General features: G+C 41.0%; 1 protein-coding gene across 1 annotated transcript in view; it reads left to right on the forward strand.

The window, feature by feature from the left end:
• DYNC2H1 (dynein cytoplasmic 2 heavy chain 1) overlaps positions 1 to 13,215 on the forward strand; it is a 389,779-nt gene that overhangs the window by 18,131 nt on the left and 358,433 nt on the right. Inside the window, exons 11-15 of the mRNA XM_074957219.1 lie at positions 4,005 to 4,180; positions 5,802 to 5,997; positions 6,600 to 6,695; positions 9,184 to 9,336; positions 9,453 to 9,551. Coding sequence (XP_074813320.1) covers positions 4,005 to 4,180; positions 5,802 to 5,997; positions 6,600 to 6,695; positions 9,184 to 9,336; positions 9,453 to 9,551 — 720 coding nt within the window. The remainder of the gene's footprint in view (positions 1 to 4,004; positions 4,181 to 5,801; positions 5,998 to 6,599; positions 6,696 to 9,183; positions 9,337 to 9,452; positions 9,552 to 13,215) is intronic.

Genomic DNA, 13,215 nt, shown 5'->3' on the forward strand with positions numbered 1-13,215 from the left:
CTATCATTAGAATATCTATTCTCTAATCACCTTCAGACCCTCTCTGATTGGTCCATATTTATAGACCAACCATAACTGCTAAATTTATGGTGACCCTCACATGTTTTTGGACTGAGTATGTCTGACTGACCCCTCTCTGCAGTTTTGGAATGACCTTTACCTAATCTCAGTCCATATTTGCCCAGCAACACACCAGCCATAGGTTAAACCAGTGGTTCTCAACCTATATATGTGGGCTGCATCCAATACTACTTGTATGGCCCTGAGGATGTCACGTGGGCCACAGCTGTGTGCTGATTGGGCCATGGGTTGAGAACCACTAGGTTAAACAGCTTAGAACTGCCATCTCCCTGTCCTTGGCTTTGTGCCAACATTGATGACACCCTTAAATTACCAGTCTTTTAAACTATAAATCATCATATTATTTCTTTAATATATACTTGTTATCTTATGGATCTTAATATTATGGTCTACTGCTGCCTCCCTATTTCCTAGCAATTTAATTAATTTCATGTAGGTTTTTCCCCTTTTTTCAGTTAATAGTGGCAAAGCAGTGTTTTCAGTACTGTGCTTGGAAACAAAAGAGAGCAGCTCAAAATCCTGTGTATCACATCCAGATTTCTGGTTGTTACATTTGACAGCATGGGTGATAGGCCTTTGACAGAGTAAGAAAGATCATGCTTGGTTGAGATGCCGAGAGTTTTAATTAATTCCAGAAAGCCATCTACTACAAAACATGAGTTAAAGTGGAAAAGATTTGTTTTATGGACAACTGGAAAAGGTGCTGACCCAGTTCCAGCTCCAGTGCAACTTATTCTGGAATATCTGTTACACTTAAAAATAAATGGGTTGTCTCTGCCCTCCATTAAGGGTTCATTTAGCAGCAATAGCAGCATACCATTATCACATAATTGTCAAATCTGTTTTTTCGTATATGCTGGTTAAGAACTTTTTGAAAGGATATTGAACCTGTGTCCCCCTGTGTGAGACCCTGTCCCTCCATGGAACCGGAATTTAGTTTTGATTCAACTTGTCACAACCATTTGAACCTATAGTGAGCTGCTCTTTGTTCCATTTATTTGTGAAGATGGCCTTTATAATAGCAGTTACTTCAGCCAGAAGAATTAGTGAACTACATGCATTGGTGATAGATCACCCTTTTAGTACTTTTTGTAAGGACAAGATGTTTGGGACGGGTTCCCCGTGGTGCAACCTGTAACTGGGGATACCGCTGAGACCTCTGGCTTACCAACCTGGCCTCCCTTTCGCACTGTGATGTTGTAACAAGCTGCAAACCTCTCCAGGTACTGCACTTACACAGACGTCCACAGGCAGGGTCACACCCAGCCGAGTTATTTGAGTGCTTCTCATGAAGCAGCAACAGAGAGGCTCCAGCCAATTTCCCCCAGCTCCCCAGCTTAGGACTCCAGAGCCGTACTACTGTCCTACTTTGAGAAGTCTGAGAATTGTAAGTTTGTAAGTTTGTAACCCAGTCCGCCTCCCTGTCAATGTGGAGAAGACATGCACCAGCTTTTGTTCCTGAGCTGAGGTTTCCCAAGCACTTCAAGCAAGATACACTGTTTTAGGTAAAATATAGAACAGGTTTATTTACTACAGAAAGATAGATTTTATGTGGTTATAAGTGATAGGCATAAAAGAACAGAGATGGTCACCAAAGAAAATAAAAATATGCATCCAATCTATATTCTGTAAACTAAACAGGATTTGAATCAGGCACTGTTCTCATCGCACTGAATGTTACAATCCTTAATGCACAGACTTCCCTCCTGAAGTCTGGACAAGATTCCTCAGGTGATCTTAATCTTCTTGGCATCCCGGTTGTTTCCAGTGTAGGTGGTTAGAGGAGAAAGGCCTCTGTCTGCTTCAACTGTCCTTTATTTTATACCCTTGGCCCGTGTGCCTGGCAGACACTAGCCTAAGCATGTCCTGGTGGGCGTTGCTCAGTCACAGTGAAAAATCAGTTCCCTTTGTGTGGTGCTTGCATAGTTGAGTCACACAGTTGATTAATGTATGGTCAACACCCCACCTGGGCTGGGATCTTTTGCATGCCACTAGCAAACTTACAGCATATTTCAGTGACAACCATTCAGCACAATCTCGTAACTTTATACACACTAATGATATGCATATTGAGACAGAACAACCAGTTTCAACAGATCATGACCTTTCATATGATACCTTACATGGCATGCGTTGTATGAAATATCACAACCATATATGAATAATGAATATGCGGGTTACAGGGTGTCATTGTGAGGTACAGTGTATCACAGTGTTTCTTAGACCACACCCTAAATTTCTTCTTAAAATTGTTTCTGAGATTCATGTAAATCAAACTACTAATATACTGGTGTTCTTTCCAAAGCCTCATTCATCTAAAAGGGAGGCCAGGTTACAATTGTTGGATGTGAAGACAGTACTATCATACTACTCAGATAAAGAGTTTTAAGTCTTCTTCTAAGTTATTTGTTTCATATGCTGGTAAATCAAAGGGAAAGACATTTCATCTCAGTTCCTGTCTAGGTGGGTTAGACAGTACATTGAAGAGTGTTATAGACGGAGGAGCTTCTCTTCCCGTTCCTACTCCGCTTAGAGTTCATTCTACTAGGGCAGTAGCTATAGCTACAGCTTTTATAAACACATTCCCTTGAGATATGCAAAGCTGCTACGTAGATTACTATTCACTTTTGTGAAGCCTTGCACTTTGGATATGGCATCCAAGTTGGATGCCCAGTTTGGTAGAGTGTTACTCCAATCCTTGTTTAATTAGAACTCTGCACCCTTCCATCCAGTTTACTGCACTGCTTGCCAAACTACCCCAAAAGTGGGAATATGTAGAGAATACTCAAAGAAGAAATGAAGGTTACCTGTTTGTAACCAGAGTTCTTTGAGATGGACTCTGCGTATTCATACCCCCTCCACCTTGTCCATTCCTCCAGAGTCCATATTAAAATATCAGTAGTTTTCTGCTTTAGCGGTGGAAGAAACCGAGGTGGTAACGGTGGCACACCCCCTTTATACTCATATGCTCAAAACACACTTGAGCACTAGGCAGGAGGGTGGGGAAGCACGGTCACTTATTGGTCACTGCTACTAATTTCTACTGTCCTGCTGCAAGGGTTGGTGTAGGTCCCCAGAGAGTGAATATGCAGAGTTAACTTGAAGAACTCTGTTACAGGTAAGTTACCTTCATTTATTTCCCTGACCAAAACAAGCTGCAGGGGCCCAAAGGTCTTTCCCCTTATGTCTCATTCCGCCTGTTCTAGGACCAGCCCCAGGAACCAAATTCCTTCCTGAAGCTCCCCTCCAACTAAGCCATCTCAGTTCTTTATAGGAATCACCCACCCCTTCCTAGCTGGATCTGATAATCAAATAGGGGTAGATCACCATGTTACACCAATATTAAAATGCTTGTACTAACCTTCCTTACAGTCCACCATCTGCACCTCTTCACTGTACTCTGTGCTTGGGCCTGTAGTGCAAATTTCAAAGCCTACTGGCAGGTTCCCTTGATTTTGACAAAATCCTGTTCCTTAAGATTTTGAGTGTTCATTGAGGTCTTTAGGTAACTGCAGCTGTATTCTTTTTTAAAATTTGTAAATGGAAGTTTTCTATGTAGTGTTGATATCTTTTAATGTTTGGTTTTTAATGGTCAGTGTTTGGAGGTTATACTAGAGTAAGTGACTACAGTATGTTCATGTTAGATTCAAAAAGAACTAGTGTAAAGGGTGAAAAGGACCCTGTGATTAGGGACTGTGACATACAATATCTGGCTCTTAAAGAGGGAACACAAATGTTCCTTGAAAATCACGTGCTTTACCAAAAGATCCCTTTCTTGGAGAGCTCCACTTATAACAATTTGCCTTTAGATGTTTTGTGTTTTGCAAATAATGATCTTTGTACTTATTATCATGTGTCTAAAATAAAAATACAATCCAAAAGTTATGCCCCTTTCATCTTTGAAAAATGGGATTGTGTTTAAGGTGGATGACGCCATCAAGATTGCAGAGGCTCTTCTTTCTGACTTGTCTGGATTTCAAACATTCCGTCAAAATGCAGATGATCTTTTAGAACAGTTTAAGGTTTACGAACAAGAACAATTTGATGGTTGGTCCAGGGACATTCAGTCAGGTTTGTCGAATCCCCGGTCAGGACTTTGGTAAGTATAAAATATTGTATGCAGTAAGAACTATTCCCAAAGTCTGTATTACAGTGTAATCTAAAAAGAGCTGATGAAGACCTGTACAGTGATGCTCTGGTGTAGAAGAGAGAATAAATAAGAGAAATAAAATAAGGCAGTTCACAGCCACTTCAATGTTGTGGATTGTATCAGACTTGGTTGGTAAAGCAAAATGAAATATGTTTGGGAATATTTTTATTATTATTTTTATTTGTTATTTGTGTTACAGTAGTTCTTAGAGACTGAATGAGATTGGAGTCCCATTGTGCTAGCTGCTAGACAAATATAGGATAACAGGTAGTCAGTGTCCCTTAGAGCTCACTATCTAGATAGACAAGGCAGACAAAAGATGAATTGAGGAAAGCCGTTAAAATACTCATTCATGAGAGTATCTTTAAAATCATGAGATTTAAAAAAAAATGTGGGAGTAGCCACTTCTTTTTATTTACCTTCTGTTTTTTTGAACCCTTAAGACACACTTGGGTTACTCTTCCAAGCTTTCCTCTGCAGACATGAGGGCTACCAACTTAATTTAAAAAAAAATGAAAGATGAGATTCTTACATACCGGTATTCACATGAGAGTTGGCAACAGTGAAGAGTTACAACAAACAAGCCAGATGAATAGTGTGATGCCTGGCAAGGTTTTGCTTTTTGTTAGGCTTTTTTTAAAATGGGTTTGTTGAGAGAGGATTAGCTAAATTGAAAACAAGAGAAAGGAGGCATTGAAGAGAGGGAGGCAAGGGTAATGAGGCAGAGGAAAGAGGGTGAGAAAAGGAGGAAGGGGAGCATGGAGGGGAGGGCAGAAGGAATAAAGCTGAAGAGAAGTGACTGAGGAGCGCTGGGAGAGGGTCAATACAAACAGCTAGTTAGCACAGGAGTGAGATTGTCAAGTGCAAAAATTGAAGATAGTCTGATGCCAGTATTAGTGTCTGACAGTATGCTGCAAATGCTTCTGCTAGCTTGAGTCTCTGGCCCTTGGGCTGGTTCTCATAGAGTAATAGACTTCAAGGCCCTCTCCATTCCATGAGCAAAAATGACTGAGGAACTCTGGTGTCCCCAGAGGTGGAGAGTCCTCTCTGCATAGTTCTTGGTATAGGGGATTTGTGGCTCATCTTTTCTTCCCCCACCAGTATTGCTGTGTCTGATGCAAATGTTTCTGTATCTGCTGCTGGTGGTCTGAGTCTCTGATCCTCAGGCTGGCTCTTCCCTGGAGTTTCTCTCTTCCTCCATCTCACATGGCTGAGTGTCACGTGAGCCCTGTCACATTCGGACTGGAAGTCCCCTTGCATGGTTGTGAATCCAAAGAGTGCTCAGAGTAGCCCTGGGTGGGAACTAAAGAAACAATGTGTATTATAACATGCCTGACAATCTTCTGAGTAAAAAACAAATGTTAAAATGAAGTTCTGTTATGTGTTGCCCTTGTTGCTAGTCTTCAGAGGTTTTGGATAGTAATAGAGGTGACTGGATTAACATCTAGAATCATAGAATGAACAATTTCAAAATAAAAAATAGTCAGAAAAAAGTAAGTGTTATCCAGCATTTTGGAAAGGATCCTGGACAAATCATACTTGGTAATTTTTAATATTAATTTTGGTTTAGCATGCAAGCTAGTAGTCCTATTATGGAGCTGGATCATTGTGATGGAGAATTAAAAATACATTATTCAGATCGTTTGGTGACTCTCCTAAGAGAAGTACGTCAATTATCTGCACTTGGCTTTGTTATTCCTGCTAAAATACAGCAAGTTGCAAACACTGCACAAAAATTCTGCAAGCAAGCAGTTATCCTCAAGCAGGTATGAGATAATAAACCATAACCACTATCTGTACTGATTTCTATGCATTAATGATAGAGTATTTCCAGACCATTATATTGTCATTTGATTATCAGGCTAATAAGCTTTCTGCTATAAAGCTTTCTGCTATAAGCTTTCCTTTATCTTTATTAAAGCTACAATGTGTTTCTTGAACAATTTAGAAACATTGAATGATGATAATATTGGAAATAAATTTAATCCTAAAAACTGAACAAAAATAAAGAAATAGACACACATAAATGTTTAGTGCAGTATTAAAAATTAACCTGTTTTTGAAATTGACTATGAGACATTACAATAAAGAGAGCCATTAGCAATTTTCCACTTAAGGTAAATATAGCCTCTTTAGGTGCAAACTTATAATTGCTAGGGCCAGCCACTAAAGGGAGACATGATCACATGCTCTAAAATGGCGTATTATATATACTTGTTAAATATCTTATTAAAAATCATATTGATAAAGTGTAAGTCTTGAAAATATTGGAATTGGCAATACTCTCAGGAATATATTGTAAGTATTAAAAACTATTGGCATATAAATGGAAATATGCTGCTTATAGTAAATCCTGTTTGTTTTATAGGTGGCACATTTTTACAATTCAATTGATCAACAGATGATTCAGAGTCAGAAGCCAATGATGTTACAGTCTGCCTTAGCATTTGAACAGATAATTAAGGTAAAGGAATCCTTCTTTGTTGCTTTAAGCTTTGGCAATGTATTTCATGTGCCCTTATCTTTTTGTGATTATTTATTAGCCTGTTGATTTTATAACTGCAGCTTTTTAGTGACCAAGAACGTCTCTTTCATCTGCACTTAGCTAGACAATTATGACCATTTCTTTCAGATACGGTTCTTTCCACAGTTACTTATGCTTTTTTTACCTTCATATTTGATTATTATAATGTGCTTTTTATCCTTAAAGACCAGTTGGAAGCTACAGATGGGGCAGAATGTGGCTGTGTGCTTCAGTAATGGTGGTGATATGAAAAATATTACAGCAGTTCTCAGAAATTTGCACTGGTTTCCTATTTACTTTCAGGTGCAATTCAAGAACTGTAAAGCACTATATGATTTGGGTCCTGGTTTTCCAAGAGGCTCTCTATTTATTACTATGACTATTGAGGTCAACTGAGGACAGGCCTCAGCTTTGAACATTTTGGGGCTGGAGGCAGATTACTCTTCTTGAAGGGCTCATGAGTGCTCTTCCTGTAAGCTCAAAATAGCTTGGTTTTGTTGCCCTTTAGGGCATTTTGTAAGGTCCACATAGTTACCGAGGCCTTTGCTTGGTGTGTATGTGTGTGATGGGGAGGCTTGCAGGTGATGCCTATAAGGACCAACTTGGGGTAAAAGTGTAATTTGTTATATCTTGACAAATCATGTATATTATTTTAATTTAATTTAAATTTAATTTTTAATTTTTAATTTTAATTTATTATTTTTAATTTTCTGCAACCCCTTTCTTTTTTAACAGTTTTTGTCTATTTAGTACATATGATATATATACACACATATATATAAGTTGTTTATTCTTGAAATGAAATTAAATAAAAGGAATAGTTTAGCTCTTACGTCTCTAAAAACATAGATCATCAAAAAATGTGGCTTTTGGAATTCTCTCCCTCTTTAGGTTTATGATTTCTGAGACTATTTTGGACTGTTTGAAAATAAACAGCTTATAATTTTAGATGAAAAATTAAAAATTCTCTATATGCATTTGTTTTTTCACTTACGGATACTATTTGTTACTGTGGGTTAATGGTCAAAGACTTTAATATTTTTGTTTTGTGAACAAGGTGTTGGTTTACAGTCATTTAAGAAGAAGCTCACCATTTTTTAAAGGAAGTACTAGAACCTTATTTTAAGGAGTTTGAAATATAGATTTTTAGAAAGTGTCCAAATTCGTGACATTCATGTATTTTTTTCTTTTCTTCCTTCCCATCCCCTACTTTAAAGGGATATTATCACTTTAAAACTTTACCCTATTGTCTGAATTTATTTAACATAGCATTGGTACAGATAACTCTTGAGATTACTATAAGAGAAAGACTGAAGAATTTTTTTCTCTATTTTTGCTGTTTATTTACTTTATTCATTGACAAACATTCTGTACATCATGAGTTTCACTGTTTCCTGGGTATAGTCTGGTATGATCCTCTGTTCTGCTTGGGCCCCTTTATGCTGTGAAAAGGGCCTGAGTGCTGCAAAGAGGCTCTAAGAGCCCCATATCTAATTAAGGAAGGTTCCCCAGTGCAAGCACTGTGAAGGCAGCTGGAATGGGACCTCCAGAGAACTCCTCACAAGCCCTGCCATAGCTGGGGACTGGAGGGACATGTCAGGGGTGGGGTCAGAGCATGCGGTGCTGCGGAGATTGGAGGCCACTGTGGCTCATAGGGCAGTCTGGGGAGGCTGCTATAACTTAGACAGTCTTCCAGGACTAACTGCAGGTTGCAGTGGAGGTCTCTCCAGCCCCCAGAATGGCCCAGGATTGGAGGGCACAAAGATGACTTAAAGCCATTATGTCCCGTCCTCCCCCGCCCCGGGCTGCAGATCGTGTGCTGCATCTCTTAAGTCAGGAACGTATTCAAAATCTCATGTAAGCATAGCCCTTCTTCTATAATTTTTAAAATATAACCTTAGCAAGATATGTTCCAAAACCAAGGAAAAATACAAAAATGCCTATGTCATCCACATGAACTGCAAGTCAGATTCGTCTGACAATAGGAGTTTTTACAATGTACTTTTAAACAGTTACTACTTTCATGGAGAAAGTGTAAATTTGGAGAAGTAACTAGTTGTGGATCAGTTCATGGTTCACTTTGAGCAAAGATGCAAGGGAGCAGAGGGGATGTGTGGCATACCTGTGCCGTCCCAGGCTGTGCGTAGTGGCTAGGCATCTCTGTCAGGCTGGCGGGGAGTGGGCAGAGCTTTGATTCCTCCCCCCTTAACCCACTCACTGATTTAGTTACACTGGTGTGTTACAGAGCATATGCTGCGACAATATACTCCTTCCTGGAGCTGTAGGGAGACCGTGAGAGAGATTGACTCAAATTCACAATCTCCTTCTGAAGCTGTCCCTTACTGTGGCCTAGATTGCAAACTGATGATTTAGCTCTATATTTGTCTTTAAACCTTGCAACATTTGCTTTTTTATTTTCCGCCCCCAGCATTCGAAAGCTGGCTCTGGGGGAAAGACACAGATAACATGGGATAACCCTAAAGAATTAGAAGCATATATTCAAAAACTACAAGCTGCTGCTGAACGGCTTTCCACTGAAAACAGAAAACTAAGAAAGTGGCATACTAACTTCATTGAAAAGGTATGTTTTATTAATGAAACTGAAATAACCTTTTCTGGACCGTACTTTCTTCCATTTTCATTGACGACAAATTAATAGTACGATATTTAGCACATTTTAAATTCTTTTTTCTACAGGTTGTAGTTCTCATGAATATTGATCTACTGCGGCAGCAGCAGCGTTGGAAAGATGGACTACAGGAACTTAGATCTGGTTTCGCCAGCCTTGAGTCACAGGCATGATTTAATTATTGTATTGTAGGCTATGAAGTAATTTTCAGTAACGAGGAATTAATAATAAAAATGCAAAGGTGAACTACAAAGCTTTTGTTCCAAAAACCTAAGATCCCAAGGCAGCATAGGATATATGTGTAGACTTTAAATTTAGACATGCATTTACTTTTTAAATCAGTGGTCTTCAACCTTTTTACACCCAAGATAACTTTTTGAATTTAAGGGTAACCCAGGATCTACCCCACCCCTTCCCTAAAGCCCCACCCCACTCACTCCATCTCCCCCTCTCTCTGTCACTTGCTCTCCCCCACCCTCACTCACTTTCACTGGGCTGGGGTAAGGGGTTGGGGTTCGGGAGGGGGTGTGGGCTCTGGGCTGGGGCTGAGGGGTTCACAGTCTGGAAGGGGGCTCTGGGCTGAGCCTGGGGCAGGGGGCTGAGGTGCAGGAGGGGGTGAGGGGTGCAGGAGGTGGTTCAGGGTGCTGGCTCTGGGACGGGGGTCAGGGCTGGAGATTGGGGTGCAGGAGGGGGTATGGGTGCTGGCTCCTGGAGGGGCTCATTGCTGGAGTGCAGGAGGGGGTTGAGGGTGCAGGAGGGGGTTTGGGGTGCTAGCTCTGGGAGGGGGCTCAGGGCTGGGGCTTGGGGTGTGGCCTTCCGCCGGGCTGCACGAACCTCCAGCAGCTCCCGGTCAGCGGCGCAGCGTGGCTGCCACTGAGGCAGGCTCCCTGCCTACCTTGGCCCCACACGGCTCCTGGAAAGCTCCAACGTGCCCCTTGTGGCCCCGGGGTTGGGGGGGTAGCACGTGGCTTGGCGCACTTCCCCTCTCTGCAAGCAATGCCTCCGCAGCTCCCATTGGCCAAAGCTCCCCATTCCTGGCCAATGAGAGCTGTGGGGGTGGTGCTTACAGGTATGAACAGTGTGCGTAGGGAGACCCCTGCCTCCGCCCACCCGTGGGGTTGCACTGGCCGCTTCCGGGAGCGGTGTGGGGCCAGGGCAAGCCGGGAGCCTGTCTTAGTGGCAGCCCCACTGTGCAGATGGAGATTGCGATCGACCAGTTGGTGACCACTGTTTTAAATAATGATGAGGGTTTTTTTTCCTTTCCTTACCTGCCAAGTCCTAATTACACAATACCATATTTTAACAATAAGAGTTGGTGACACTGCTACTACGTAAGCCAAAGCAAGGAATGCTCTTCTTTTGAAATACCATTTAAGTCAATGGGAGTTTTTCTATTGACATCAGATTTGAGGACTTCAGTAGCTCAGACATAGGTGAGAGGTTTTTCGCAGGAGTGGGTGGGTGAGATTCTGTGGCCTGCGTTGTGCAGGAGGTCAGACTAGATGATCCTAATGGTCCCTTCTGACCTTAATATCTATGAATCAGCGGTTATGGAATTATACCCTTAAATGGTTGTGATATCCTTAGCAAACCTGGAATACTATAGTCAGGTGTTTGCAGGTAGGCAAAGGAAATATTCAGCTTGTATTTTCTTTGCAATGTCTGTTACCAACTCCTGAATTGCACAGTATGAATAATGAATAAACCCGCAGTTCTCAAACTTCATTGCACCGCGATCCCCTTCTGACAACAAACATTATTACATGACCCTGGGCGGGGGAGGGGGTGTGTGGAGCCAGAGCCCTGCTGTCCTGAGCTGAAGCCCTTGGACTTTGGCTTCAGCTTGGGGTGGTGGGGCTCAGGCTTCAGTCCCAGACTCCAGCAAGTCTAATGCTGGCCCCGGTGACCCCATTAAAATTGGGTCGCAACCCACTTTGGGCCCGATCCACAGTTTGAGAACCACTGAAATAAACTAAGCACATTTTTGATTCTTCACATATTCTGCTAGTACTTTTGTTTCCTAATTGTTTTTTATAAATTCCATTTTTAAAGCTTTGCAATTTTACCTTGAAGTCAATATTTTTTTTAAAACTTTAATAATTTCACTATTCTTGTAAAAGCTGTTTGTGTGCTGTTTTGTAATATTTAGGGAAATGAACTAAAAGAAAAACATTTTTCTGCTGAACAGCTTCTCTCCTCCTCAAATGGGTAATGCCTGTCACCTGTGGAATTCAGAGGTAGTCAAGTGTTGTTGATGGAGGCTCCAGAATTAAGGCCATCTTTCAACTCAGCCCACTGGAAACTTTTCCCCTAGTGGTGGAACAAGTTGGTGGTTCGTTTTTTCTTGATAACTTGGTTCTATAATTTTAATTTTTATTCATTTCCATGCAGAAGAATTTGAAAAAATGGAACAAGGGTCCAGTAATTAGAGCATTAGATTAGGACTTTGGAGACCTGGGTTCAAGTCACTAATCCTCCACAGGCTTCCTGTGTGACTTTGGGCAAATCACTTAACTTTTCTGTGTCTCAGTTCCCCATCTGCAAAAATTTGGATGATAGGAGTGCTCTACCTCACAGGGATTTTTTGAGCATAAATACATTAAAGATTGTGAAGCACTCAGATATGATAATGGGACCCGTATATGCCTAAGATATATAGATGTTCAAAATGGGTCCTGGTTTACTGAGTAAAGCCCTGAGTGGTACCGGATTTCAGTATTATTTTTTTTTGACAATTTTTTCTTGATGTAGTTAGCCGTAAGGATATTTGAGGAAACATTCGAGAAATTAGTAGCTGAGAATGCAGAGAGGTCTCAAGCCTCACCATCAAATACAGCATAGCAATCCACTGATTGCTATCAACACCAAGTGTATTCAAAAGGAGACTATTGCCATACCAGAAAGAAAAATCTAGAGCAGAAGTTCCCCACAAAGACCAAATTAAGTTTTCTTCCAAAACCAACAAAATCCTCATAATTAGAGGAAATGAGTGTTTATGCATGAAAAGTTTGCAATTCCTGTACAATATTTTTCCATTTGATATACTGTCTGCACCCAGACACTTTGGCTAGTGGTAGTAACAACAAGGCTCAGGCCAAAAGTCATAAATATATACCCGTTCCTGAACAACATCCCAATCAGCGCCGTGTCCAGAGAAACAGACCCACACATAACATGCTTGCTGCTGGAAAGGATTCATACCCACCAGTTCTTCGAAATCAACAAGATCCTTTTCAACACAATACAGAAAATTGCTCATCTACGGGTCAAAATAGACATGTCTCTGTCTGTAATTTTACCACTATGGTAAAGATTCTCTCAGATCAAAAACTTCATTGCATCAGTCATTTTCTGGCAGCTGTCATGCATAGCTAGTTATCTCCAGCAGCCAGGATAGTTGGTGCCGTGCATTTGTTTCATTTTCTGAAAATGTGCCTTTGGAAATTCCTTCTGAAGATATGGAATAACTCACTAGATGCAATGCAAAATTAGGCATCATTCCTGCATCACATCTGAATGCCCCTTTGTGGGTAGGTAAGTACAGACAATGTGCTGAAAACCAACCCAGTTGTTACTCTAGACCCTTTCTTACTTGCAGTGGGCAGGGGAAGCATACCTGCAGGATAGGTAGCATACTGGAAGACAAGATGACCAAGGGGTTATGGTCTCTCTCTCTCTCAAAAACGAAAAACATCTAGCTCTCTTAACCTCACACTTTGTGCACCTCACAGATTTTTAGCATCTCAGAGTATAGATCCTTTTAATTTACTTTGACAGCTCTAAAACATAGAAATGGCCTTACAGGAGCAAACCAGCAGTACATTGAGTCTA

The sequence above is a fragment of the Natator depressus genome, chromosome 1 (assembly GCF_965152275.1).
Source record: "Natator depressus isolate rNatDep1 chromosome 1, rNatDep2.hap1, whole genome shotgun sequence".
NCBI classification, from domain to species: Eukaryota; Metazoa; Chordata; order Testudines; family Cheloniidae; genus Natator; species Natator depressus.